This window comes from Mustela nigripes, chromosome 13 (assembly GCF_022355385.1).
Source record: "Mustela nigripes isolate SB6536 chromosome 13, MUSNIG.SB6536, whole genome shotgun sequence".
Taxonomy (NCBI): domain Eukaryota; kingdom Metazoa; phylum Chordata; class Mammalia; order Carnivora; family Mustelidae; genus Mustela; species Mustela nigripes.
The window spans coordinates 546,715-573,248 of record NC_081569.1 but is presented as its reverse complement, the minus strand read 5'-3'; the positions used below and the strand labels follow the sequence as shown (position 1 = coordinate 573,248).

The window sequence follows — 26,534 nt, the reverse complement described above, 5'->3', positions numbered from 1 at the left end:
GCCCCTCCTGGCGCCCCAGGCAGCAGAATTGAAGGGGCACGGGCACACCAGTGTCCCCGCAGGTGACCATGGCGGGGACTGAGGAGCAGGGTCTGCGACGCTGTCAGAGAGCACCCTCCCACAGCCCCTCACAGAACCCCCGATGGCCCCAGACCTGGGCCTCACCTGTCATCTGAGCAGATACAGACTCTGGCCTGTTGGCCCCACTGGGGATCCTCACCCTGGTCAGTAGGGCACAAAACACCTTTGTCTTCCTATGCAAATGACCTGGTTCTGCCCAGGAGAGCAGTGCCTGAAAGGGAGGTGGGGAGAGAGTGCTTCATGGAAAATCATAAAAACACATTTCTTTGCATTTGAATACGTGCCGGACCTCGGTTGGGCAGCAGACCGCCTCTGCGTCAGACCCCAGCTCCCCCAGCTTCCCCTTTGGGATTTGGCGATGCCCCTGAACTTTTCAGAATTGCGCTTTTAAATGCACATGACAGAACACATGGCGCCCTGGTGAAAATCAGCGACACTGGGACAGGGCTCTCAAAATGCTTGTGACACGAGGTCTTTCTCCATCAGCTCCACCAAGGTCTGTGCTGTTCTCCCAGACCTCCAGCAAAGACCCCCCATCCCCCCGCAGGTGAGCAGCCTCTCTTCTCCCCTCCCCGGGCACCTGCCTGCTCCTGGCCAGACCCCCACTTGACCCCTGACCCCACCCCTTAGGGACAGGAGCCACGCCCTCTTCCCCTCCGCTGCTGTTGGGGTGCCCATCACACTGGACACCGTGTTCTATACGTGGACTTATCAACGGTCCGTGTCCACGCCATGAGGGAGAGATGCTCTCCGCTGTACAACCCGATTCCCAGGGCCCGGGGCACGCGGCGCATGGCAGGCACTCGATGCATCTTGAGAGGAGAGAGAGTCATCAGCGCAGAACTTCACCCAAGTACGAGCGGCATCCACGAGGACTGAGGGAATTTAAGCCCCTGCTTTACTAAGAGCTGCTGGGCTGAGGACCTTAGCCAGGGCCTGGCTTCGGCAGAGGCAGAGGCTGGGGGTTGGGGGGAGGGGTCAAGAAGTCTGAGGTTTCTCCTGCGATCCAGACCCCCCAACCTCGCTGCTCATAGGACGCTCCCCCCAGTGTCTCCAGCCACACAAGGTGTCCGCCCCGGAGTCAGGAAGGAGCAGTGACAATAGGGCTCCTGTGTGTGGGGGTGGCTGGGCGTTGGGGCGGGCAAGGACTCAGGCAAATGAGCGGGGCGCCCACAGATATAGAGGCCTGTGGGTGGTCTGCCCGCTGCTTCCACTTAGCTGGCCAGAATGGAGGGCAGCCCGAAGCAGCCGTGCCTGCAGAGGGGGCCCCGGGAGGTGGGGGACAGCCAGGCCCTCGCCAAGCTGCAGGAACTGGCCCTGACATGGTTCACGGAGACACAGGCACCCTTCATCCTGCAGGATGGAGCCCTGCCCCCCTGGTTTCACGGATTCATCACCCGCAAGTAAGGCTGCCCCGTCCCCCGCCGTGAGAGAGCTGCCTGGGGCCCCCCTGGGACAAGACGGATCTCTTCGGACCCCTTGGGCCAGGCAGGGAGCAGACTGAGGGGCACCACGTGGGCATGGCAGGCGAGTGCTGGGCCACTCTGAGGGTGGTCTAGCAGAGGGACAGGGCAGGGGCAGGGTGCGTTGGGACCTGTCCTGGAGAACCAAGGACTGGAGGGCTGTCATCTCTTCTGTCATGCAAGCCGGACACTCGTCAGGGAGGGTGAGCACTGTCTTGAGTGGGCACCGACCTGGGCCAGCCTGGACGTGCGCTGCCCCACTGTGGAGGCGACATGGGGCCAGCGTTCGGGTTGTGCGGCCCCTGCCAGCAGCCTGAGCACGAGACAGAGGAGCGGCAGGTTCCCCCTGGAGCTCCTGGCTCAGCACCAGCCGTCAACCAGGGCTGGCCACGCTTGGTGTGCGGCTCTAACCCTAACCCTAACCGTCTTGAGAGGCTCGATGTTCGAGTGAGGGGCTTGGCACTTTCATTTAGTGCTGGGCTTGCAAACTCTGGCGCGGGCCCTGCGTGGAGCCGGCACTTGGTAAGCGCTGAGCGAGCAGGTGGTCCAGGTACAGCCAAACCAGAAGAGAACTGGAACTTTCCATTCAGAAATGGCCGTAGCTGCCTCGGGCTGGAAGGGACATGGAGGGAGATGAGAGTCTAGGAATCGCCCTTGCAATCAAACTCTGGGCAAAACAGCACCTTCTCCTGGTAGAAACATGTGTTGTGCACAGCCTGCACAACCGTACAGTGGTCCTGAGGCAAGGAGACCCCAGACCTAAAAATCTCTGGTGATAGAGATTCATTCTTACTACAGAGACATTCAGGTGGAGAGTGGGCAGCCAGGGTCAGTGGCTGTTGTACCTGCCGGTGAGGCTGCAGGGGAGGGTGGCGCGTGGGGGCCTCAGCACTCAGGCCCAGCCCAACCCCGAGTCTGGAGTTTGCTGGATGCTCAAGCATACACAGACCACAGTAGCAGCTGCAGGTCTGAGAGTCCCCTGTGGAGAGCTGGAGATCTGTACCCAAGGGGGCGGCCAGCAGGGCCTCTGGGGCAGGCTGAGTCCGCTCATTGCTGCTGCCACACGGGCACGGGCCCCTCTTAATTACACATCTCTGCCCAGGCAGACGGAGCAGCTGCTTGGGGACAAAGCTCTCGGCTCCTTCCTCATCCGCCTCAGCGACCGGGCTACTGGCTACATCTTGTCCTACAGGTAGGAGAGGGAGTTGTCAGCGAGGCCCCTGAGCCCGCCTTGCCCCCACAGCCTGCACTGCCTGGCTTTCCCTGGGCACTGGCTCCCCCAGCCCCTTTGCCTCCCTCTGTACTGAGCAGCACTGGCCGCGGGATGGGAGGCAGCAGCCTTCGGAGGAAGTGGGCAGGGGGCATTGGGGGAGCCACAAGGAGTTGGGGGCAGCGGGTTCCTGGGGAGGAGGGCTTGTGCAGGAGGGCAGGGCTGTTTGGTCAGGGTCCTGCTGTGGATGGAGGACCTAAGGACAGAGCCTGAACGGGTGAGGCCCGTGGGAACCCTTGAAAGGATGAGGCTACGATACAAAACAGAGGGCAGGACGACCAGCACAAAACCGAGGGAGGTGGTGACATCAGGCCCGGGTTGGAGAGGAGTTTGGGTACAGGAAGGCAGAGCTGGAGGAAGGAAGAAGCCTCCTCCCCATCAGGAAGCGAGGCCGGGGCTCCCATGCACCTCAAAGGCCTCAGATCAGATTCAAAGTTGGCTCCTGCTTAGACTGCCCCAATCCTGACCTTGCGCGAGGGTATCCCTGCACCTCTGTCTCTCCATCTGTAGGGTGGAAACCCTGTGGTACAGACGTAGCAGGATCGCTGAATGGGTAGGACAGGTTTACACATTGAAACATGCTTGGCACAGGGGCTGAATGTCCTATTGACCAAACAAACTTCAGTTATACCCAAATGGGAATTGTTATTTTGTGTGTGCCAGGTACTTACCTAAGCACTTTGAAATACGTGAGCTCGGCAGCTTCCAAATGTCTTTTCAGCATCAGGGCTCCTTTTCCTGAACACGACTTGAGTGGGATGCCAACTTATACAATTGCTCAGAGGTCCATGATGGGTAGATGGACCCGTGGGCACTCTGGGGTCCAGAAACAGTCCCGCGCTTGTGGTCACCTGCTTCCCAGTAGTTCTGTGGGGGAAAGGCAGGTCTTTCCAGCAAGAAGCTCGGGAGCAGTCAGATATCCAGATGGAAAACAATGACCCCCCACCTCACGCCATACACAGAAGTCAACAAATTCTAGCAGGATCACAGCCCTGAGTGAGAAAAACAAAGCAGGACATTTCTAAAAGAAAACAGGAAAAATTTTCAAGACTTCGAGAAAGACAAAGATTCCTTAAGACCAGACCTACTAACCATGAACGAGAGGGTGGACACGGGGGTTTCTTTAAAATGAAAACTTCAGAAGATGGCTCTTCAGAAGATGCCAAGTGAATAAAAGGACAAACCAAAGTCTCGGGAGAAGTTACGAATCGTAGTGCGCGTGTCTAGCGAGGGCAGAACACGCGAGGAGCTGCGGAGAACCACGGGACAGAGACGACGCGGTACACAGCGAGGAAAGGCTGGGACGGCGCTTCGCAGACGGGGCTGTCCGGAGGGCAACGGGCCTGGCGACCGGCGGCGTCCCTCTCCCGGGAAGTACAAACGCAGCCCAAGTGAGCGCACGGCGGGAGGAGGAGCCGCGAGGGTCTGGCGAGGGTGCGCTCCGCCGCTCGGCTCCCGCACGGCTCGCAGGGGCTTCGGAGAACACCGGCCCCGAGCCGCGGAGCGGCACAGCGGCGCCCCCGCAGCCCCCACTACCCGCGCTGCAGTCGGCTCGGGAGCCGCCCCTGCGCGCCCAGAGCCGGCACGAGGATGCCCGCGGCGGCTGCGCTCCTAGCAGAGCCGAGTCTGCCAACGAGCGGACGCGCGGAGACGGGGGCGGACGCGCGTGTTTGCCCGCAGGGGACCTCGCGGCATCCGGGCGGGGCGCTCGCTGGGCGCGGACCCGGTCGCTCTAAGACGGAGGGTTGGGGCAAGGAGCCGGGCGGGAGATCGAGGCCCCGGGACTTCAGGAGGGGACGCACCACAGCCGCGCGGGGCCGGACAGGGGCCTGCGGGCGGGAGCGCTCCGGTGCGGGAACCGTCGCTGTGCGCACTGCGGACGCGGGCGCCTCACTGCAGCAGCGGTCGGTCCCGCCGGGAGGACGTGCCCCCGGGAGGGCGGCCATGGACCCGCGCCTGGGGGCGGGGCCGGGAGTCCAGGGGTTTGGGGCGCGCCGAGGAAGTGCAGGGCCGGACCACGCTTTGGTCGAAGATTTTGGTGTTCTGTTCATCATGGACTTTGATTCTCTAAAACATCGCCTTGCCGGGCACTGTGGCGCCCCGCTGGGAGCCGCCCTCGCCCCACCGGGCGGACCTGGGGGCTTCCCTGCCACCTGAGGCCCGTGTTTGGAAGCCACTCCCCGGCTCCCGACCCGGCATGGCCACCCGCGAGGCTGGGCTCCGGGACTCCAGGTCCCGCTACAGAGGGACACACGGAGGGCTGTGCGGCCGGCGGGTGCTGGCGCCGAGGCTGGACCGCCCTTGGCCACACCTGCTTGCCTTAACAGGGGCAGCGACCGCTGTCGGCACTTCGTCATCAACCAGCTGCGGGACCGGCGCTACCTGGTGTCGGGGGACACGCACAGCCACGGCACCCTGGCCGACCTCGTACGCCATTACCAGGAGGTGCAGCTGGAGCCCTTTGGGGAGACCCTGTCTGCTGCCTGCCCGCGGGTAGGCACCCCTACCCGGGGTGTGCAGGGGTGGGGTGGGGTGCCCCCAGGCACTCAGCGCAGAGTCCTGGTCCCGTTTGAGGAGGGTGGGCTGAGGAAGCACCTTCCCTGAAGTCAGGGCCCTGCAGAGCCTGTGTGGGTCCCTCCGTGGCAGGCCGTGGGAGGTCAGCAGGGAGTGCGTGACCACGCTCCCGCTGTGCCCCCACTGCCCAGCCGGAGGACAATGATCTATATGATGCTATCACCCTGGGCCTCCACCACACCCATCTGGGCCCGGATAACCCAGCCGTCACAGTTTCGCCAGCAGCGGTCCTGGATGAGGCTGCCAGCCCCTGCCCCTGCCCCAAGCCACAGGTCTCCTTCCTCCAAACCAAGAAGAGCCGGGATGCAAGTTCCTGCAGCTTCTCGGAGGAGGGGGGCGTGGCGGTAAGCAGCATCGGGAGCCCAGTGGGTCCGGCATGCACCAGGCCCACAGGTCTGGCCTAGGCCTTTGGGGCTTGAGCTCCAGGCTCAGAGGTGTGGGCTCACCCACCCCTGGGCTGCCTCTGGCCTGCTGGGGCTGCCTCAGTTTACCATTTCTACAGTTCTTCTGAGGCTTGAATGAGAAAATGGGCAGGAAATGGCCTGAAATTCCTCTAAACTATAGGGGAACGAGGTGGGAGGTGGTGTCTATGAGGACATTCTCCCCCACAGCACCCCTGGGAGGGGCTCAGAGAGGTTTTCCTCCTATGCAGCAGACCACAGCATGCAGGGACCCCAGGCCTCTCCTAACGTTTGGAAACAAGATGAAGCCTTTCCCAGGGTCCACGGGAGGCCTCACTAGGGGTCCTGCTACCTCCCCTCTGCACCCTCTTCTCCGACCTCTCTGGCACCTTCCCAGAACACGCCAATCTTACTCCCACCCCAGGGCCTTTGCACTTGCTTTACCTTTGCTGCATTACTCTCCCTCCCAGATAGCTGCTTGCCCTCCTTTCTCTGCTTGCATGTCATCTCTCCAGAAGGGCCAAGACCACAGGAAAGACCCCTTCCCACCTGTCATTCTGTCTATCCCACTCATGGGACAAATCATGACCTGACAGCTTACCATCTTGTGACATGCTATCCTATGTGTCAGGCACATGAAACCATGTAACAGACTGGTCTGCTGTCCATCTCCCAGGGTAGAAAGCAGACTTCAGAGTAGGCCTTGCTGCCCGTCAAGTCCTTGGCACCTGGAACCATGTCTGGCCCAGAGTTGGTGCCCAGCCGGCATTTAGGGAATAAACACACAAATGACAGCCTTGGGGGTGACAGTCTATTCTGAAGGGGGGGAAGCAGTGAGTGGAGGGGCTCAGGGGCTCTGAGAGGCCAATGGGGCACTTGGGAGGGAGGACAGGGCAGGATAAACTTGGGTGGTGCCTGCTGGCTTCCAATGCCAAGGAAAGACTCGACTCGGAGTGTGGGGGCTGACACGGACAGGACAGTGAGGTAAACTGAGCCAGGACAGGGGCTGCGGCTGGCCGAGAGCTCCCGTTCACCTGAGGGCATCTTAGCGATGGGAGAGCGCTCCAGGGGTTCTGCTTCTGTCCCCAGGTCCCCGGGAAGGTGCCTCCCCTCCCTGAGAGGAGTGCCTCCCTTCTGGACGAGTCCTTTGGAAGCCCCAACAACAGTATCTACTCAGACCCGAGGAAGCTGAACCAGGCACAGCTAGGCCTGGGCCCAGAGGCGTCCAGCAGACCCAGGCCAGCTCCAGGGGGCAGCCAGCCCAGCTCCCCAGGCAAGGAGTCCCTCAAGAGACTCTCGGCTGGAGGTCAGAACAGGCCTGATGGCCTGGGGCCTGCCTTCTCTGGGGTGAGTCCTGAGCAGGGTCCCACAGGGCCTCCCACAGCCCGGGGCCACCTTCTGCCCCCCGCTTCTGAGGCCCTGGGATCCTCCGCCACCCCCTGGAGCCAGGCATCTCCAAAGCTGAGCCACAGGGCTCAGCCCGGCTCCCAGGGCACTTCTGCAGACACTTATCAGCTCCTGCAGACAGAAGGTCCCCTGTCAGAGCCCGGGGACGAGCCAGACCAAGAAGGCAGTGCCTATGCGGAGGTCCCAGTGCGCTGGGGGGGCTCACCCAGGCCCCCATGTCCCGGGACCAGTCCTCCAACTAGCAGGCCACCAGGATCCACAGACCATGGCTACAAGAGACTCTCAGGGGCCCCAGAGCTCCCTGAACCCGGGAACACCTATGAACAAATCCCAGCAGCCAGGAGCAAGGAGACTGGACGGACACACAAGGTGGGCTCCACAGGGGGGTGGGGCGGCTGCCAGCCCCTGCTGGTGAGAGGGATCAGTGGCCTTCATGTACGAGCAGGTCGGGTCACTGCTACTGCTCCGAGGGGCCCAGGATTTTCTAGAAGTAACATATGCTTGGAGGTGGTGGGAAGGGCTGTGGCTCAGCTTGAATGTAAGGTGTGGTCTTCTAGGCCCTTCTGCGGGCTTTCTCTGCAGACCAACAGTCCTGGCGCCCTCCAAACCACTTGTGCCAGACCCTCATTGTGGCCCAGCCGCCCCCAGCCACGTGGCTCCGGGGAGGCAGCTTCGCTGGCAGGCCTTCCTGAGACTATGTCCCAAACACTGCGACCACTGCTCGTTTTCCTTCAGCAACCCGACCCAGGACCTCCCTCTCTTACTCTATACAACTGTCTGCCCGAGGGCAAGGCTAGACGTACTCCCCTGCTCAGGATGCAGCCTAGAGACAGCCGGGCAGAGCTGTCAAATGGAGGGTTTCTGCTCTGAGGACCGGCGGGGGAAGTGGAGGGCAGGGGCTCCCACGGGGCGCAGGCACCCTCGGCCCCAGCACGCTCTCCCTGCACCCCGAGCCAGTGGGCAGGGAGGGTCCACTCCTCGTGGGGACGGCTTCGGACCTCAACTCACGCAGACCCTCGAGGTCTGGGCAGCGAAACCTGATGTCCTTGCTGAAAGGCCTTCCCACACTTCCCGGGGCGGGGTGTGCACCCAGTGCAGTGCGGGGCACCACAGAGGTCCTGACTCTGCTGGGACCACAGGCCCTGCTGGCAGGCAGGCCCTTGAGGAACCCTGAAGCCACATCCCATGGCAGTTCCCACCCCCCATCTCCCATCGCTGCAAAGCCCACATCCTCTCTGGTCCCACCTTGTGGAGACCCCCTCCTCCCCTAGCCTTCTCAGAAGACACACATCCTTCACCCAGAACAGGGCGGGGTTTGGGGCTGGCTGTGCCATTTCTGGCACCATGAGGCTCATGAACAACCAGCAATCCTCCCAGCAGGCCTTTCTTGGGCTTGGGCCCCAGCGACCAACGGGTGCTGCGCCTCTCTCCGCCCAGGGCCTCCAGGCCCCAGTGTCTCCTCCCTCTCTGCAGCCCGACAAGCTCTGGAGGCTCCTCTTCACCGACAAGAAGCACAAGTCCTGAGCGCCGAGCTTCCTTCTAGCAGCTCACCGGTGGGCTTCCCCGGCCCCTCACTCTCCCCCGAGAGGAGTGGGGAGTGTCAGGGCCGGAGAGGCGGGGGGCTGACCACAGGCAGGGCAGCACCCCATCTCCAAGATGAACTGAGGCCTGGGCTCCCTGACCACTTACTGAGCCCAGGCGGGCCCTGGGCTGGGGTGGCCGTTCTGAGCTGAGACCCAAGCCAGCTCCCGTGCTGGGGGCCCTCCCAGCAGCGGGGTTCAGAAGCCTCTGAAGCAAGAATTCTGGCCCGAAGGCGCTGGGCTCCCAGCAGCAGCTCCCTTGGCCCTCTCTGCCCCCTGCCTTATTGTAGCCCTGCCACACGGTCCCGCCAGGCCCTCACCAACCCCTCTGTGCTGCAGCCGGAGAAACCAAGGTCTGCAGAGGGGGAGTAAGCTGCCTGAGGTTCTGGTTAGCCCCTCAGCACACACCCCAAGCCTGCCTGCCAGGGTCCACCTAAGACATGGTCCTGAGAATTTCTGGAGCCAGTCGGGTGTGGACTGCCCATCCGTTTGACAAGGTCACCCTTCCCTGCCCTCTGGCTCCCACCTGTCCTGGCCGTGAGGGGCGGCTCTCACGCCAGGAGGCCCACACAGCAGCTCTGGATACAGGCACTCCTGGATCCCCGTCCCCCAGGGTCCTTCCTGCTGTGTCCCACTTCCCCTGTCCCCCACGTCCCCACCTGTGTAAGGGTGAGTAGCTTGTCTTCTGCTCCCCGCCCACAGTCCCCAGAGGCAGAAAACAAACTGACCGTCCCCAGAAGGAGCACTGTGGCCCCCACCCTGCCTACCCATGTCCCTCAGTGCCTTGGCCCGCCTCACACCTGTGGGGGAATGTCCCCTTAGCCGCCTCTCCCCATGAAGAGCGAGCCCGAGGGAGCCCCTGCCTCCCGGGAGCCTGTGGCAAGCAGCCCCGTGTCGGACTCATGGTTAGCGTTCCGTAAAGTCTCACCACGAGCTCTACTGTCACAGGGGAAATGGACACGGTTCTCACCTAATGTCTCCTGTGGGGCTCACCTGGGGGTTTGAGGCAATGTGTTTCCCTCTCAAAAATACAAGCACTGAAATAAACGTGAGTGTCCAAAGCAGGCAGGCAACGCTGGGCCGAGGTGACCCACTCAACGTGGGATTTTAAGGAGCAGGAGAAAGGGACCACTGAGCCCGTCTTAACGTCAGCAGAGAGAGCACAGGGACGTCAAAGTGCTTTACTACCGGGAATTCACAAATGTGTGGACAGCACGCACCAGTGAGAATTCCACATCTTGGGGGGGTGGTGCAGAACATGGGATGCCCAGGCCTCACAGCCAGGGACAGGGACAGAGCCCTTGACCCACTGTCCACACAGTTTCACATTGGGGGGGCCAGGGGGGCAGCCCAGCTGTGAGTTTTGCATAGCTCATGAAACCTTTCCCGTTTCACTTTGCCCTGGGTGACCGGGACACCCGCCCAGGACTTGGGACACATCTGGAGCCCTTGCCCTGTGAGGTCTTGCTGTCCCCTCCTAGTGGGGCCACTTCTGACGGGGAGAGGACGGGGGTCTGGAGGGCTTGGGGGCCCAGACAGATGGCCTATGGCAGGGCCCTGCTCCCCACACCCCCCTTCCCTGGTTAAGGAATTTTTTGCTGAAAGGGCCGAGGAAATGTTGGTGGGTCTAAACCCAGAGGCCACAGCCTCTATTCCGGGCAGCTCGGAGGTCACACTCGTGTAGACAGGACAGCCAGAGGGTCAGCTTCAGGGCCCCCGCGCCCTCACCAGTGTTCTCAGATCCGGATGTGAAAGGTGCTAGAAAGAGAGTTAGGGCCCCTCAGCAGAAATCCCACTGGCCCCCGGCCCAGGGCATGGTCCCATAGGAGGATGCAAAGGACACAGCTGACCTCCGGGGAGGGCGGGTGAGCGGGAGCCCAGCAGTCGGCGGAAACCCCAGCCCCAGCCGCCAGGCCTCACCTGAGGAAGTCGGGAGCCTTGGCAATCATGTCCTCAAAGTCCGCGAAGCCCAGCTTGCCGTCGCCGTCCAGGTCGGCCTCCTCGATGACCTTGTCACACACGAGCACTACCTCGTCCTCGTCCAGCTCGGACTTGGTGAGCCGCGCCAGCGTGCGCTCCAGGTCCTCCTTACAGATGAAGTTGTCCGTGTTGAAGTCTGCGGGCGGGGGCAGGGGTGCTCAGGCCCAGGCCAAATAGCACATCTGAGGAGTCGACACTCATGACCCCGTAAGACCCTGTGATGGTCCTCGGTCCAAACCTGGCCTGAGACCCTTCCAAGTCTGAGTCTGAGGCTTGGGACAGTGGGCCCTGTGCTCCCGCTGGAGCAGAGGAAATTGAGGCCCAGGAGGCCAAGCCACCGAGCCAAGGGCAGAGTGCTGCGTGGAGGGGAATCAGGACAGGTGTGTTTGCCGCTAAGTGCTCATCCACCATGGCCACGTTCTCCCAAAAGCACCATGTGGCCTCCTGCGGCCCCTTGCCAGGCGTGGCGGTGGTCAGGAGACTCGGGAGCCCTCAAAGGAGGCCCAGGCTGGTCGCCGTGCAGAGCAGGATGCATGGCTCCAGTCTACTTGGCAGACAGCACTACCATTGCTCCAAGTACAGCCACCTGGCTCGCAGCAGTGACCCCGACACCCTGCACGCCGCGTCTAGCTCAGCTCCCACATCTCCGACCCTCCCACTGGTCTGTCCAGCAAATTCCCATTTGTCCTCAGGTTTCAGATCAAACACCACCTCTGGGGGGCTTTCTAGGTTACAGGGACCCCGCCGCTGGCCGCACCCTGACACGAACGGCAGGGATGAGTGTGGCGGCCCGCAGGAATGGCAGGGGCTCTGCCTCCTGGCACCACCCATGCAGCGGATTGGTGGGTCCAGGTCATGCACATGTGAAGAAACAGGGTCTTGCAGAGGGCATGTGACCCAAAGGGACACCCCTGGTCAGGGCTAGACCCTGAGCCCAGCCCCTAAACAGGTACCCGCACGGCCCATCTCAGGACTGGTGGGCAGACATGGGTAGGATTTCCCTCAGCTCCCGAAGGGGCACCCAGAAAGCTCTGCAGAGACGTGCTGGCTGCCCGGCCGGCTGGATTCCTGTGCCCCTTTGATGGGAAGGAGCTAAGGCCCAGGAAGGGGGTGACCGTTGACGCGACTCTCCCCAACACCAAAGCCCGTGTCCCAGTTGGCCTTTCCACTCTGTCCCACAGCTGGGGCAGCAGAGTCTGGATACCCCTGAATCTGTCCCCACCTGCCCCCCACGACCCTCACGGGCAGACAACAGCATGCCCCACGCGTGCTGCCAGGGGTCCGAGGCTAGAGGGTGGCGGGTGCAGTGGGGCGTGGCGCGAAGAGGGTGGGCCCCCGCGGCTGCCGTGCTTTGACACACACACAGGGGTTCTGCGTGCACCGAGACCAGGCCTTGGAGAGCAGCACAGTGGCTACAAAAGGAAAAAGTCCGAGAGGCCCAGAGCCACAGGCTGGTCAAAGGTGCTGGGACACACAAGTTCTCTTGTAGCTCAGGCCCAGCTGAGCTGCCCTGGAACTGGGTGTCCCCATGGGGGTACAGGCCAGCTGTGCCAAGTTCTCTCCTCTGGGGCCTGGTGTGACCGCAGCCCGGGAGCCCCACTGCCTGGCCCAGGTGCCCTCTCCAGCCCCTGGCCTCTAGTGTACACGTCCACCACCCAAAGCCTGCAGTGGCCCCAGAGCCCCAGGTGCCTGGTCCAAGCTCCTTGGCTGGCTCCTTGTAGCCTGACCTGCAACCTCCCTGGGCTCACACTGCTTGGGTCTCTGCTCCTGGAGGCCTGGCACCTCCTTGCTGCTCTGTCCGTTGGGCACGCCTGTCCATAGACAGCCCCCAGGACCCCGCATCCCCAAACACAACCCCCGCCCCCAGGACCCCCCCAGGGACCCCCCAGGCCCCCACCGTAGATCTTAAAGGCATAGTTAGCCTTGAGCTCCCGTGGAGCCGACTCGCACAGCACAGAGAACATGTCCACAAAGTCGTTGAAGGTGAGGTTCCCCTCGCCGTCCTCAGAAAAAGCCTCCACGATCCTTTCCTTGAAGGGGTTCTCCTGCAGGAAACAGCCACAGCGGTCGCGTGGGCACAGGGTACTGGGCAGACTCCAGAGAGACCACTAGGCCTGTGTGGCCTCGGACAAGTGAGCCCCCACGGCCGCCGGCACAGCTCGGCTGGTGTGTGAGGGGATGAATAAAGCCTGATGGGGGTTGGGGGGCGGTGCGCGGCCAGGCGCCCGGGCTCCTCCGGTCACGTTTCTCAGACGAGCATGGAGCTGGTGAGGCCAAGCTGTGCTCACCAGACACCCTCTTGTCTCAGACAGCCCTGGGCTAGGCCAGGTCAGGCCAAGGTCATGGGAGGCAGAAGTGGGGCCCCCAAGGCTCGGAGAAAGAAGCGGACAAATGGCAAGAATCAGGGGGGGGGCTAGTCAGAACCCAGGCCACTGTCAGCCTGCTCGGGGGCCTGCCACTCCAGGAGCCACACCCCAACTCCGTCCTCTGGTCCCAGGTCTCCGGGGCTCCCTCTTCCTGGAGTCCCCACCCCAAGTGGGCTTGGCCGCCCCCACTCTGTGCCGGGCCAAGGAGACTCAGAAACCACCTGCGTAGCGGCCAGAGTGCCCCACGCCCCTGCAGTGACCTCCAGGCCGGCGCTCAGGCCCTTCTCTAGGCTGGCAGGCACATGCCAGGGCCAAGCCTGGGCTTCACTGTCCCTCAGGATAGAGGTCACAGCTGGAACAGAGACCAGAAAGGACGCTACATGGTGCCCTGACCCTGAGTCACACATTCAAGGCTTGGCCAGGGGCTCCTGGCAACATCTCACAGAGGGATGCATATGTGCCCCGAACACCAGTCTCCCTTACCACTGGCGGGGACTGCAACTCATGAAATGAAACTTTCCCATCAAACATACATGTGGTCTGAGGTCCAGCAGCGTCCGCGGGTCAACGGAATCTCGCCCCCGCCACCCAGACATGCTGACCCCAAGCGGCCTTCTAACAAGATCGGCAGGTCTGAGAAGGGTGATGGGGGGTGGCCGGAGGCGAGAGGCCAAAGCCAGACAAGGCGGAGACAGAAGAGCCGTCGACAAAGGCAGACACAAGCGGGTGCCTGGGGGGCTCTGTCAGTTAACCGTGGGACACTTGGACTGGGCTTGGTCACGATCTCAGGGCCACGAGATGGAGCCCCGTGCCAGGCTCTGTGCTCAGCGTCCACTTGTCCCTCTCCTCCTGCTCGCTCACTCCCTCTCAAAAAAAAAAAAAAAAAAATCCTACAAAAGAAGAGAGCAGACATACTCTGCCTTGAAGAGCTGCCTGGCTGTTGCACAAGGGGCAGGGGAGTGAGCGCAGCCCCCGCGCCACCCCCGCACGCCAGCCCGTGCATTCAGGGTATAGGGGAGCAGGCAGGCATGGAGCAGGTAAGCCCTGGAGGGCAGGGCAGCCTCAGCTGGGGTCCCAGCCCCTCCCGGCGGCAGCAGCCTCGCGCGTACCCGGAGCTCCGGCATCTGGATGATGAGGCTCATGGGCACGTGGACCACGGGGCTCTTCCTGTAGTCCATGGGGACGAGGTTGGGGGCCAGCTCGTAGAACCGCGCGTGGAGCCTGCAAGGGAGGCAGAGGGGAGGAGCTGGAGGGGTGCACCCCGGAGCCCCCAGCAGCCAGTGCGGCCCACCCTGTACCCCAGTCTTGTGCATGGCACACTCCCCCACCCCGGCCCTTGCTCTGCCCACAGGGCTAGGACCTGTGAGGGAGGCCAATAACCAGGTCATGTCCTGGACCCTTGCACCATCCCCCGCAGGCCAGGCCCCACTTGCAGGGTCCACAACCAGACCTTTGTGTTCCCCTTTGGGCTCCCATAAGGGTCTTCTATGTGCTAGGCACGTCCCCTTGGCCATGCAGATACACTGCAGGCCCAGCTCACAGCTCAGCAAACCGAGGCCTGAGGAGGCTAGAAGCCATCTGTCTAGGACCCCCCAACTACAACTCTAAGGGTCCATGGCGGGAACAAAGACCAGGAGTTCTTTACCGTTCTGCGGCCCCAAAGCTGCTAAGACCTGGGCTGTTGGCTGCCCCTGCCTCAAGTCGGGCTGCGAGGCCTGGTCTCTGGAACAGCTGCCAGCCTCCCCCACCCTCACCTACTCCCACATCCACAGGAAGCCCCTATGGACCCTGGGCCGTGTGGGACCTCCTCGCACCTCCCTGGACGGTCTAGCACTCAGGTGGAGGCCCTTTCTTGGCTCTTCGGGCCTCTTCTGCCCTGTGTTTCTGTGTCTACGCCCCTAACATTGCAGACAATAACACCCAACTCCCAAGCCCAGACAAGAACAACTTATGGGGGACAAGTGTGGGGCACTGAGCAGGGACTGAGGCAGGTCCCTTGCCCAAGGTGAGGCTCAGGACTGTTGGGAGTGGCATCAAAGTGGCCCCAGAGCTCCTGGCCACACCTGCCCTGCGCCCCCAAAGCCAGGTCTGCTTGCAAGTGGTAGACCCTGTGGCAGGCCTGTCAGCAACCACCCAGTCCTCTCCAGCAGAGCGTGGAAGTGTGCATCTGGCTCCCCCAGGTGACGACAGCTCTGTCTAGCAAGTGCTCACTCTGTGCCCTGCTCCGGGTCAGTGCCCCGTGTGGACAACTCAAGGTCACTCCCACACCACCCCAAGACGCAGGTGTCACCCTCTCCATAGTTTCCGGGGAGGAAACTGAGGCTTCGAGGGTTAAGTGCCCACCCAGCACACCAGCCAGTGAGTGGTGGGGCCCAGACTCGAACCCAAGGCGCTCCAGGTTCCAACCATTGGGCTCCTCCCAGCCCAGCAGCACCTGGCTCAGAGTCCAAGCAGGGCACAGGCAGAGCAAAGTGCCACAAGCCTGCCCTGCTGGCCACAGGTTCCCGTAAACATCCCGAAATCACAATGAAGCTCTGGGGCTGAGACACAGCGCTGGAGGGAAACAAGCTGAGGCCCGTCCCCTGGCTGGGGGCACGTGAGCAGACAGCGGGGTAACCGGACCAAGCTGGACTCCCGACCTGGCGCACTTAAGGGCTTTCTTTGCTCGTGCTTTCGGAATTACTGTCCCCAAACACGGAGCCAGGACTTCCATACCCCAATTCAGGCAGCTGGGGTGGAGTACTCAACCCTGTGTTCAACTTCCAACTGTCACATTATGCCCCCGTCCCCCTGCCCTTGACCCTGGACATGCTGGGGCATAATGCTGCATGCTCCTGGGCATCACCTGACCCTTCCAAGGTCACATGGGGTCAAGTGAGGTGGTGGCTAGAGACCGCACCTCGCTGGCTGGTGGTCTGACCCTGGGGTGAGTCAACTTCCCTATCAGAAAATGGGGACTGTCCTACTGTCCTCACACGTGGGGCTCAAGGAGGCTAGCACTACAGAAGCCAGCAGGACCTCAGCCGCACCCCACCAGGAGGAACTGGGGAGAGGGGCGCAGGGCTGGCAGGGTAGCGTGTCCCCTTGTGGGGGGAGGCCAACCTCCACCCTGACTCTAGGACAAAGTGACATGGCCATTTTTTTCTTTTTAGGAAAACTTGAAGAGAATTGGGAAGGCTGAATCACTGTGGGAGAAACTCGGAACAAGGAAGTGCATCCCTGCTACCCCGTCCCAAGGCAGGGCCCGCTGAGCTCCTGGAGGCTTCGGCACGACGGACCCCTGCCCTGTGGGGCGTGCTTCAGCGTGCAGGGCAAACAGGTCAGAGCCTCCCTGCTCATCTCAGAAAGTTAGCAAGCACCCTGTCCTCTGACCCCAGTGGGCGGCATCAAGGACGGGCCGACGGCGCACACACAGGTGCTCGGCTCTTACAAGATGCGCCCACGCCAAGTCCAACGGAGTTGGAAGCTTCATGCACTCGGACCATGGAGGAGGCCTGCCAGGAATACACGGGTGTCCGAAAATCTGGGACCCCACGTCACAGCAATAGGTTAGAAACCATTTTTATTAACTTGGCAGCTGCATTTACGACTGGATGGTTGTAAGGACACGGGGAAGATCCCCAGACGTCCGCAGGCCGTGTTCACACTGACGGTGCCCGCACGACGGGGGCGCACGGGAACAGGAGGACGGGGCTGCCGCTTGCGACCAAACCCACTGCCCAACGGCTTCCGGTTGTAGAGTGTTTGTTAACACAAGTATTTATGAAGTATCAATTTTTATCAATAATAAAGCTCCCTATGCTTAGTAACACGGAAATAAAGGGTTGCTTCACACCAGCGCCCAGCCCCATACTTAAACAGTGACTTAGCGGAGACCCCGGGAGTGTGGGACGCGGTCGTCACACAGCATCCGCCTGAGAGCACAGGGTTCTGCGACCAGTCAGGGACATAGGCGGAGTATGGAAGTACTGGAAAGGAGGAAGCAGGTTATCTGCCAGACCAAAAATTGTCAGTTTAAAAACTACCAAGGAGAAATGGCTCAGCAGCCATCCAGCGCCAAATAGTTTTCTATGTTCCGTCATCAGCCTATTCAAAAATTATATATAAGAAACCTAATTCACAATTAGGGGAAAAAACCCCCACCAAGACTCCCCAAAACAACAAAGTATGAAATAAACTCAAAGTGTGTAAAAAGTAGGAAACGTTCAAGGGCGCCTGGGTGGCTCAGTGGGTTAAGCCTCTGCCTTCGGCTCAGGTCATGATCCCAGGGTCCTGGGATTGAGCCCCGCATCAGGCTCCCTGCTCAGAGGGGAGCCTGCTTCCCCCTACCCCTCTGCCTGCCTCTCTGCCTACTTGTGATCTCTGTCTGTCAAATGAGTAAGTAAAATCTTAAGAAGAAAAAAAAAATCGGAAACATTCAGGTGGTGGGGTAAGTGCTGCTCTTTTCCTCCTTGGAACCCGTAACGGTGACAATGATGTCACCATTTTCCCAAACAGTGACCACAACCTTAACCCTAGTCTGCAACAGGGTCATGCAAGAGCACGCCAACCAGACTCAGAAGTCTGCTGGGCAGGATGAAGGCAGGAGAGTGGGCGCAGGCCTGGAGCAGAGGCCTCTGTGGCTGTCTGCCCCTTGGGTGTGGAGACAGCTGGCAGGAACAGCAGGTCCCCCGGGGGACGCAGACAGTGCCCGTCTACAGAAGGGCGGTCCCTGACAGATGGCGCTGGAAAGCACCGGGAGGGATGGATTCTTGTGGAAGTTGCGGACTGGCCGGCGGTCCACATTTGGGGCTAGCACGCCGGGAACAGTAAGTAAACTAAAACAATAACCCAAACCGTAGCTGCCAAACAGACGAATTAGAACATGGTTTGAAGAGCCTGGATCTGTGGCAAGGCCATGAGTGACAGGCCCAAAGAAAGGGAAGAGCCGCGGGTGGGCAGCTCAGGGGTGGTGTGGGGATGCAGGCCATGGCCTTGACTTCTGGGCCTCCCAGGAGCAGGAGGCCATCAGAGTCCGAGCCAGAGGGCCCTCAGATGCCAGGGCCAGAGGGCCTGACAGATGCCAGGCCACGGGGACAGAGCAAGGGGCCTGCGGGAGAAGGCCGGGTCTTGAGTGCCTGGCTCTGTGACTCTGGCCGACTGCTGAGCCCCACCTGCAAAGTGGCGAGAAAAGCGTTCTCCTCTGACACGGTCACAGCAAGGATTAAGTGAAAGAGCCTGGAACCACCCACCATAGCGCCTGGTGTGCAGGACCAGAGCGGCGGAGAGCTCGGCTCCTGGCACAGGGGCCTGGGTGCAGGCGGGGCAAGCTCTCCAGTTCACCGCCGCCTGAGCTCACGACGCTCCTCCTCAGGTCCAGCTAGCACAGCCAGCCCACGCGAGGGCCAGCCCCGCCCTGTCCCCGCGCCGGGGTTGGGGGAGGGACGGAAGCCGCACTTACTTGAGGATGTCCTTCTTATTGAAGAAGGTGCAGTCCTGCAAAGGGAAAACACACACACAGTCCCTTGCAAGTCCCAGGATCTTTTCTCCCTCGGGATCTCGCAGACTCAAACCGCTCCCCCCCGCCCCGCCCTGCCCCTGGCCAAGAGCCGCTGCTTCCCGAAGCTTCTGTCCTGGCCAGGGGGACTGTGTACATGGTGTTGAGCAGCATTCATGGGCAGACGGAGAGGTCACCGGGTGCAGACTGCCTGGCGGGACAGCACGGAGAGGGGCTGGGAGACAAGCTGGAGCAAGGGCCCGAGGGCCTCAGCCGCAGCGGCTCGTCTTCCTTAGCCTTGGTGCAGAGAGGGGGAGTCCGAGGTCCACAGGCTGGGGAAACCCCAGCATCTCCCTGACCTCTGAGGCCACCAGAAGAGCTGGGGTCACACAGGGAAGCCGGGGTGTGGGGCAGGACGGGCGAGGAGGCAGGCAGGCAGGGAGGGGCTGGTGGCACCCAGACAGAATCAAGGGTGGAGGCTACCAGGGACCCTCATACAGGTGCTTCTCAGGGTGGGGGTAGCACACGGGTCCTAAGGTCTCCTGGTCATAAACTCCTCTCAGCTGTCCCCGCCTTGCTCTGGATGTCCTGCCCCGTGATGCAGTCGGTTACCAGGCCAGGCCACGGTGGGAAGTACAGCGGCGTGAAGATCCCAGCAGCAGAGGCTCCTGTGCTCACCCCTGTGGTCTGTCCTTACTCACTGTTGCCCATGGGCGCAGGCGGCCTCTGAGGCTCTGTAGAGCCCGGAGACCCCAAGGCAGTATGTTGCACAGAGCGGGCCGACGAGGGGCTCGCGGCTGCTGCCCTGGACAGGACCTGAGACCGCCGGGGCAGCTGGACTGCACACTGAGGACAGGCCCACTGGGCGCCTCTGGGAGAGCTGAGGAGGGGGACGGGTGGGCATTTCCAGGCCACACGTAGTCAGTCGGTCCTTCTGAGCCACATGCTGCTACCCAAGAGTTGGACTAAGAGCCCTCATGCTGCCCTGGCCTTCTAGGAACCTAGGAGCTTCTCCTGGAGGGCTAGGCTTTGCTGTGGCCCCCAGCTCCTCTGTCTGCCCCCCACCCCAACAAGCATGGAGAGAGAACGCCCTGTCCCGCAGGCCCCAGACACAGGCGGTGACTGTGTGGACTGATTTCCTCAAGCCCCCAGATCTCAGGAGCAGGTCCCAAAGGCTGCCCAGCTGAGTCGTCCAGGTACAGAGCCCCCTCAGCCCCAGGGCTGGCTTTGCGGCCTGAAGGTGCCCAGTGAGAAGGGCCAAGGCTGGCGGGCGTGTCAGCATCACCACCGACGGGGAGAGGCCCTGGCTTCTGGTCTCTGCGTCCTGGCCTATCCTGTCTTCCTCTCCTTGCTCTCTGCCCTGGGTTGAAGAGTACGTGGGTCCAGACCCAGGGCCCTACAGGCAAAGATGCAAAAGTTTCTCATATGATCCTGGTCCCTTATCAAACCACTTACATCTGTCCCCCTCAAAGGTGCTCAAGGTGTGGTGCCTGGATGGGCAGCACCCGCCTCTCAGGCTCCACTCCAGACCTACTGAGTCACAAACCCAAGGCGGGGGGGGGGGGGGGGGGGGGGGGAATCTGCATTTTTAGATCCTCCGGCTTCAGTGGTGCTGATGCCTGCGAACTCGAGGGCCTCAGCTCTAGAGCAGAATCAGCTGGGGAGCTGTTTAACCTCCTGTGCCCTCTCCCAGCAGCCCCGGCCCCGGCCCCACCACTAGCTCTAGCCCCAGCAGCCCCAAGGAACAGATCCATTAAAGCAGAATCCCCAGGGCTAGAGCCAGGCATCAGTTTCAAAGCTACTCTGATGCCTGCATACACATCCCAGGCTGAGAGCCACACCTCGACTGGGCCTGGTCCGTGGGGCTCCGATTATCCAATTCTGTTCAGTCCTCACCACTAGCCGATGGGGGGCCGGGGCGAAAGGCATTACCTCCCCATTCTATAGATGTGAAGACTGAGGTTCCGTGAAGTTGATGGTTTGCTCTTAGCTGTACATGCAGCCCAGAAGGGCTGACTGCAGCTCGGTCCTCTGTGCTTCCTGATCATGGCCTACTGCTGTAGGGTCCACTCACGAGCAGTGGTCGTGACCGCATCCTGCTCCCACTGTGTGTGCTGATGCCCTGCGCACCACAGGTGCTCAATACGTGCAGATGGGACGAGGAACCAGGCCTCTGCAAGTAGACCTCCCACTGGCTGCAGAAGGTGTCCGTGAAGGCACTGACCCTGCCTCCCCTAACCTCGCCCGCCTCTGAGCACCAGCAAAGCTGCCGTGAAGCCACACATCAGCGGACAGTCTGCTTCTGCTGCTGCTGACTTATCTGCCTGAAACCCGTGGCAGGAAGCAGTCCCCAGGGGGTGAATATGGCAGGAACCTTAAAAGCTTCTCAGGGTTCTGAGTAGGCTAGTGGTGTCGGCAAAGGAAAGGTTTTGTAGCCACATTCCAATTCTTGTCTTGCTTTGGATCCTTAGGCGGAGACAGAGGCGGGTTCCCAGGAGAGTTACAGGACTTGCTCAGGGCTGAAATCATGGGCTGCCCGAGTGCAAGCAGAGAGCCAGGACGGAGCGGCAGCGGTGGGTTCAGGGGAAGGCAGGGAGCCCTGCTTTGGGGAGGGAGAGGCCTGGGGGATGGATTGATTGATCAGGAAGGCAGAAAAGTTTTGAGAGAAACCTGAACTTGGGCATCACTGGCACCTGCAGAGGGGGAGGGCTGGGGCTCTCAGGTTTCTGCAGCTGAAGAGGGGCGGGTAGGTGGCTGTAACTGGGGCCCTGACTGGCTGGACAGCCGAGGGAGGGGGCTGGGGGCTCTCAGGTCTCTTCGGCTCTCATTTCTCCCAGCCTGCCTGGCTGTGGCGGGAGGATCACAACCCAGCCCTGGGCCTGGCTCAGAAGCGTAACCCAATACCTGCTGGTCTGCGTGGAAACCCAGGCTCCCAGCCACACCGGGCCACTCTTCACTACTGAGCAGTGTCCCTACTAATCGCCAGTGACCATGTGGCCCCCTGCCCCAGGAATGCCTCCTGCACAAGTGAGCCACTCTCGCTGAATCCTGCGAAGCAAAAGCTCCTCTTCCCCGCGGTGTTCCGCCGCCCACCAGGGCCCTCCCCAGGAGCTGCCTGCATTAAGGACCTCTCTCGGGAGGCTGGCCAGCCTCCAAGACCAAGAGCACCCACAGTCCCTGCCCCCAAACGAATGCAGAGAGCCTTGGGCTAGAGCCCTGAATGGTGCCTCAGCCTCTGCTTACTTTTCTGTGAAACGGGGCTGAAAAGCACCCGGCTGTGAGGGACCCGTTCCAGTGCCTGGTACCCGGCAGCCGGCCGTGACTGCGGCTCCCTGCGCCTTCCCAGGGCCTCACGTGGAGCTGACAACCACTACTGACAGTCGGGGCCTTTGTTTTACCTCTGCCCACATCGGAGGGCTCCCACGTCCAGCCCACCACCAAACTAATTGCTGGGAAAGGCAGCAGGCGGCCTCATGGCTCCCACAGCACAACCAGGGCCCCCTGCCCGGGGGGAGTGGGGTAAGAGGCATCGCCTTGGGCCTTGGAGGAGGAAAAACGCAGGCAAAGGGAGGGAGAAAGAGCTGGCGCATCACGGTCGCTGTGGATAGTCGGGGGTGGCTGAAGTGGGCAGAGCAGGGAAGGGGCCTGGGAGGCTGGCCAGGGCCCCGGCGTCAGGGCTGGGCCTTCCTCCTGAACCCCATTCTGCGCCCGCGTCCTGCACCCACCGGTGCGAGGGCTCTGGACACCTGGTCTGGACAGTTCCCGTGACTCTGGGCAGGAGGTCCTGGAAGGGTCTTAGGGGGTGGCTGCTGGGGGACTGGGGACCACGAGATGTGGACTGGTACTGGCCCGCCTTCCTGCAGCAACTACCTCCACGCTGGACCGGCGGGAAGGGCCCCTACGGGTAAACAAGGCGGCCCCAACTCAGAACTGCATTTGCGGGCAGCTGCGCCTCGCTCCCGAGGACAGGACCCCACTCTCCTGGGCTGCTTCCTGGGATAGGGGACCCTCCCTCCAGCCCGCGTTCGATGACCCGCCAGCTCCGTGCCAAGGTGGGCGCTGGGCAGGTGGCTGGGGCAGGGGTCGCGTCCAGGCCGGGGGCCCAGAGCGAGGCGGCTGAAGGCGGGCGAGCGCGCCGGCGAGCATCCCCCACGGGAAAGCGCTCGCAACGCGAGGTTGGGGAAACTGAGGCTCGAGGTCACGGCCCAAGGTCACGCCTGGAGCTGAAGCAGGGGCAGGGTCCGCAGCCCGCGCGCGGCGCGGAGAGCAGAGGAGGGCGGGCGCCGGCTCACCTGGTAGTTGTCCAGCTGCTCCTCCGTGAAGATGGTCTGCTTGTTCCCCATGGCGGCCGCCGCGCCGTCGCCCGGGCGCCGCAGCCCGCGCTCGCGGCCACCGCGACCCGCCCCGCAGCCCCGCAGCTCCGCGGCCCCGCAGCCCCGCAGCCCCGCGGCCAGCCGGAGCCGGAGCGCGACCGCGAGCGGCGCGGAGGGGGCCGGGCGACTCCGCCCCGCCTTGCGGCCGCCGCGCCCACCCCGTCAGGGGCCGCCTCTTCCCGCCTCCGGCCGGGCGTGGCCAACACTTCCGGCCGGGCGTGGCCGGGACTTCCGGCCAGGTGGGGCCGAGGCTTCCGGCAAGGCGAGGGGGACTTCCGGCTGAGGGCGGGGGGGCAGGACCCCCGGCTGGGCGGGGTCAAGGTTAATGGTGGGCGGGGCCGAGACTTCCGGCCCGGCGGGGGCCTGGACCACTCGCGGGGCGGGGCCAGGACCTGCGGCTGGGCGGGGCCGGGCCCCCCCTCCCGGCCAGGCGTGGACTGGAGGTCGCGGGCCGAGGCTGATGACGCGCGGGGCCGGGCGCCGGGCCGCGGAAGACTCCGTGGCGCGGGGATGCGGTGCGGGGGGCTGGCGCCCCTTCACCCCGGCTGGGCGCGCCCGCGAGGCGAGTCCTGCACTGGGTACTCCCATCCCGGCCTCGCGGCGCGGGGCGGGCGCTCGGGCGCTCGGGCGGGTCGGGGAGCCGGAGGCCCGCGCGGCCCTGGGCCACTGCCCGGGCATGGCCTGTCCGGCCCTCCGGTCTCTTAGGCAGGCGGGCAGGGTCCGCTGGTCTGTCTTTGCAGCCGCGGGTGCCCACGCGGGACCGCGGAGGACTTAGCGTGTCCGGAGAAGTGGGGCAAAGGCCGGGACGCTTTAGCAAGTGCCAAAGACCCTCGCCACCAGACTCCCCGCTGAGTCCGGCCCGGGCTCCGGCCACACCTGTCCCCGCTGACCCCAGGGCAGCTGGTGCCGCCGGCGTCCTCTGAGAGGACTGAGAGCCCTTCAGTCACTCGCCCGGGTCCCCCTCGCCCGGGCCGCACGGCTGGGCGGTAGCAGGGCCGGGGCTGGACGCGGGTGCTGACTCGGGCGCGGCTCCGCACCTGGACTTCAGGAGCTCAGGACGTTTTGCTTTAAAATAGGTGGTTTGTTTCTTTAACCGCTTGGGAGGCTCCAGTCCCAGGGTTGTTCTTTTTTCTTTTTTTAAATTTTATTTATGTATTTGACAGAGATCACAAGCAGGCAGAGAGGCAGGCGCTGAGAGGGGGAAAAGCAGGCTCCCCACGGAGCAGAGATCCCGATGTGGGGCTCGATCCCAGGACCCTGAGATCATGACCTGAGCTGAAGGCAGAGGCTTAACCCACTGAGCCACCCAGGCGCCCCTAGGGTTTCCGATTTGGGCGGCCCATAATGTGGGGGTCTAACAAGGTCCCAAGTGATGCTAGTGCTGCTGGCTCCGGACCCCACTTTGAGAATCACTGCTGGAGGTTAGGGGTTCCGATGGGAACAGGGGTCCCTCCCTCTTGGACAGATTATCCCTGGTATATTTTTGGTTTCCTTTTCTGCCGGAAGTTCCTGTTGCAGTTTCTCAACATTTCGCCACTTTCAGATGAGAACAGCGGCCATCCGCGAAGCGGATGAGCCGCCCTGCCCCAACCCCAAGAGTCACCAGAGGCGTAATCTGTGACTTTCAGCCGGGTGGGGGGACTTCAGAAGCCCAGGGGATTGCTGACCAGTCTTCACGGGAAGTGGACCCATGTGAGGGGGGCCTCAGCTGCAGGACAGGCAGGGGAGTATGTGAGCAACGATTCAGAGAATGTGGCACTTTAGAGCCGAGAGCCCGTGTGAGATTCTCCCCCGTGTCAGAGCCGGGGAGACGGCAGCCCTCAGAGCAATCGCCGGTGTGGTTTTTCTCCTTGCTCTCACGTTGCACACTGCCCAGCCGTGGGCCAGAGTCCTGTCTTCACATTCTGCTCCTACCCTGTGCCTACCCTGCGTTCCAGGTAGAGGAGCGAGCACCTCGGCACGGAGGCCTGTGTGTTTAGTTCTGGGATTCTGACCTCCGGAGATCAACAGAAGCAACCCCCTCCCCGCCCCGGGAAAAATTCCCTTCAAACCCTTGTGATCTCTATCACCGCTGCCCTAGAGGAGGCCCTCCCGCCTGAATTCTTCCCATAGTGCTGTGAGGAGGGACCAGTGACGTCCCGGGTTACAGTCACCAGACCCTGGGCTGGGAGAGGCACAGTGACCTGCCCAATGCCACCCAGCTAGGAAGGGGTAACAGGAAGCTCTTGCCTCATGCTGGGATTCCAAGCCAAGTGCTTCCACCGCTCCCGTGTGTGTGTGTGTGTTCGAAGGGAGGGTGGAGAGGGGGATGTAACAAGCATTGGTCACCTACTCTGTGCTGGACGCTGTGCATTTGCTGACCATGACTCCATGGACGCCTCCCGAGTCTGCAGAGTTGCATTATTACCGGTTCCATGTCTCTGAGAAGAGTGGCCAACGGTCACTCCACTGGGAGTGGCTAGATTTAAATTTTGGTCCCACTAAAATGGGAACACAAGGTTTCCACTCCTTAAAGCCAGCTCCTCGCCTGCACTCCTCGTCTCCCGCAGTCTCGTAAACGGTTCAGCACAGGAGGGTGGTGCCGAGAGGTCGTCGAGGAGCCCACCCGAGCGCCGGGCACTCTGCAAGCACGCATCTAACTCGAGCTTTCTCATCTCTGACTCACTCCATGAAGTTTGTTTTAAAATTTGGAAGGAAAACAGGAGGCAGCAATGGTACGAAGCTGAAGCAGTGTTTGATAGGAGGTAAAGGGTCTGAGTGGCCACCACAAAACGTTCATCTCATCCCTTCTTTCCCGTGCTTCCTCCTCGAGCAGCTGTGACTCTTCGCGATGAAGGGTCCTTCCTCTGCAAGCAGCTGCTCTAAGACTTAGGGTCAGAGATGGAGTGTCCTGGGCCCAAGGCTGGTCGGGGCATCTTCTTAAAGTGAAGATGTTCCCTGCAGACCGGTCCTTCGCCCTTCGCTGTCCCATCTCTAGTCACTGTTAGCAGCTTCAGGGGCCCTCCGGGGATGCCCTGCCTTCTCTGACTCCTCTACCTCACAAGCTATCCAAATCTCTCTCCTTCCCGAAGTCTTACCGCTGCTGCAGGGCACTAGTCATCTTGGCCTCTCCCCGAAGAGCTGTTGGTCATCTGTGAGTGGTTACTGGGTCCACCTCAGTCCCTCACACGTGCCCTGCCACTGCCCGTTACCTCTCCGTCCCAAGCACTGGACCGTCTGTCTGCTTACTTCTCATTGTCTCCAGCATTTGACACACACATCTTCGTACTTGTGGGGGAAGGAATACTTGTACTTGTGGGTGAAGTCTGGGGCTGTATTTCCCTCCCGACGCTAGGGCTCAGGAGGGTAACACCACATCCTATGGGGCTCCATCCCCAGGGTCTGGGGCAACATCTTAGTGACCGCTGAATCCACATTCTTTAAAAGAATCCATCTTCTGGAGTCATTCACACATTCAGTTAAGTCACTGCTCCTGGAGGGTCCAGTGACCAAGGCCGTCAGCACAGAGCAAGCAAGATGAGCTCGCTTTCTCCATGCATGGCCCCTGTGGTCCTGCTCCGGAC

General features: G+C 62.0%; 2 protein-coding genes across 3 annotated transcripts; one reads left to right on the top strand and one right to left on the bottom strand.

Annotated features, from left to right (window-relative positions):
• Positions 1-721: 721 nt before the first annotated feature.
• Positions 722-9,819, top strand: SH2D7 (SH2 domain containing 7). The gene is made up of 5 exons (XM_059371387.1): positions 722-1,484; positions 2,647-2,736; positions 5,142-5,307; positions 5,520-5,732; positions 6,879-9,819. The coding sequence occupies exons 1-5, from the start codon at positions 1,309-1,311 to the stop codon at positions 8,064-8,066; spliced, it is 1,833 nt and encodes a 610-aa protein (XP_059227370.1). The 5' UTR covers positions 722-1,308; the 3' UTR covers positions 8,067-9,819.
• A 99-nt stretch (positions 9,820-9,918) lies between these two features.
• On the bottom strand, positions 9,919-22,997 carry CIB2 (calcium and integrin binding family member 2). Of its 2 annotated transcripts, XM_059371385.1 has the most exons (6): positions 22,891-22,997; positions 18,563-18,597; positions 14,232-14,343; positions 12,654-12,801; positions 10,697-10,892; positions 9,919-10,534 (listed from the first exon to the last, which is right to left on the bottom strand). In XM_059371385.1, exons 1-6 carry the CDS (start codon positions 22,939-22,941, stop codon positions 10,513-10,515), a joined length of 564 nt encoding a protein of 187 aa, XP_059227368.1. In that variant the 5' UTR covers positions 22,942-22,997; the 3' UTR covers positions 9,919-10,512. The 2 variants fall into 2 exon arrangements, with proteins under 2 accessions (XP_059227368.1, XP_059227369.1); XM_059371386.1 differs by lacking the exon at positions 18,563-18,597 and having other exon boundaries at positions 22,891-22,975.
• Positions 22,998-26,534: the final 3,537 nt, after the last annotated feature.

Bases quoted from the DNA above. Each gene is read 5' to 3' on its own strand.
- SH2D7 (XM_059371387.1), top strand. From the start codon at position 1,309: ATGGAGGGCAGCCCGAAGCAGCCGTGCCTGCAGAGGGGGCCCCGGGAG. The intron at 5,308-5,519 runs GTAGGCACCCCT...CCCACTGCCCAG, and splicing joins TGTCTGCTGCCTGCCCGCGG to CCGGAGGACAATGATCTATA. The intron at 5,733-6,878 runs GTAAGCAGCATC...TTCTGTCCCCAG, and splicing joins CGGAGGAGGGGGGCGTGGCG to GTCCCCGGGAAGGTGCCTCC.
- CIB2 (XM_059371385.1), bottom strand. From the start codon at position 22,941: ATGGGGAACAAGCAGACCATCTTCACGGAGGAGCAGCTGGACAACTAC. The intron at 12,802-14,231 runs GTACGCGCGAGG...TGTTTCCTGCAG, and splicing joins TCCAGATGCCGGAGCTCCGG to GAGAACCCCTTCAAGGAAAG. The intron at 10,893-12,653 runs GTGGGGGCCTGG...CCCCGCCCGCAG, and splicing joins CTATGCCTTTAAGATCTACG to ACTTCAACACGGACAACTTC.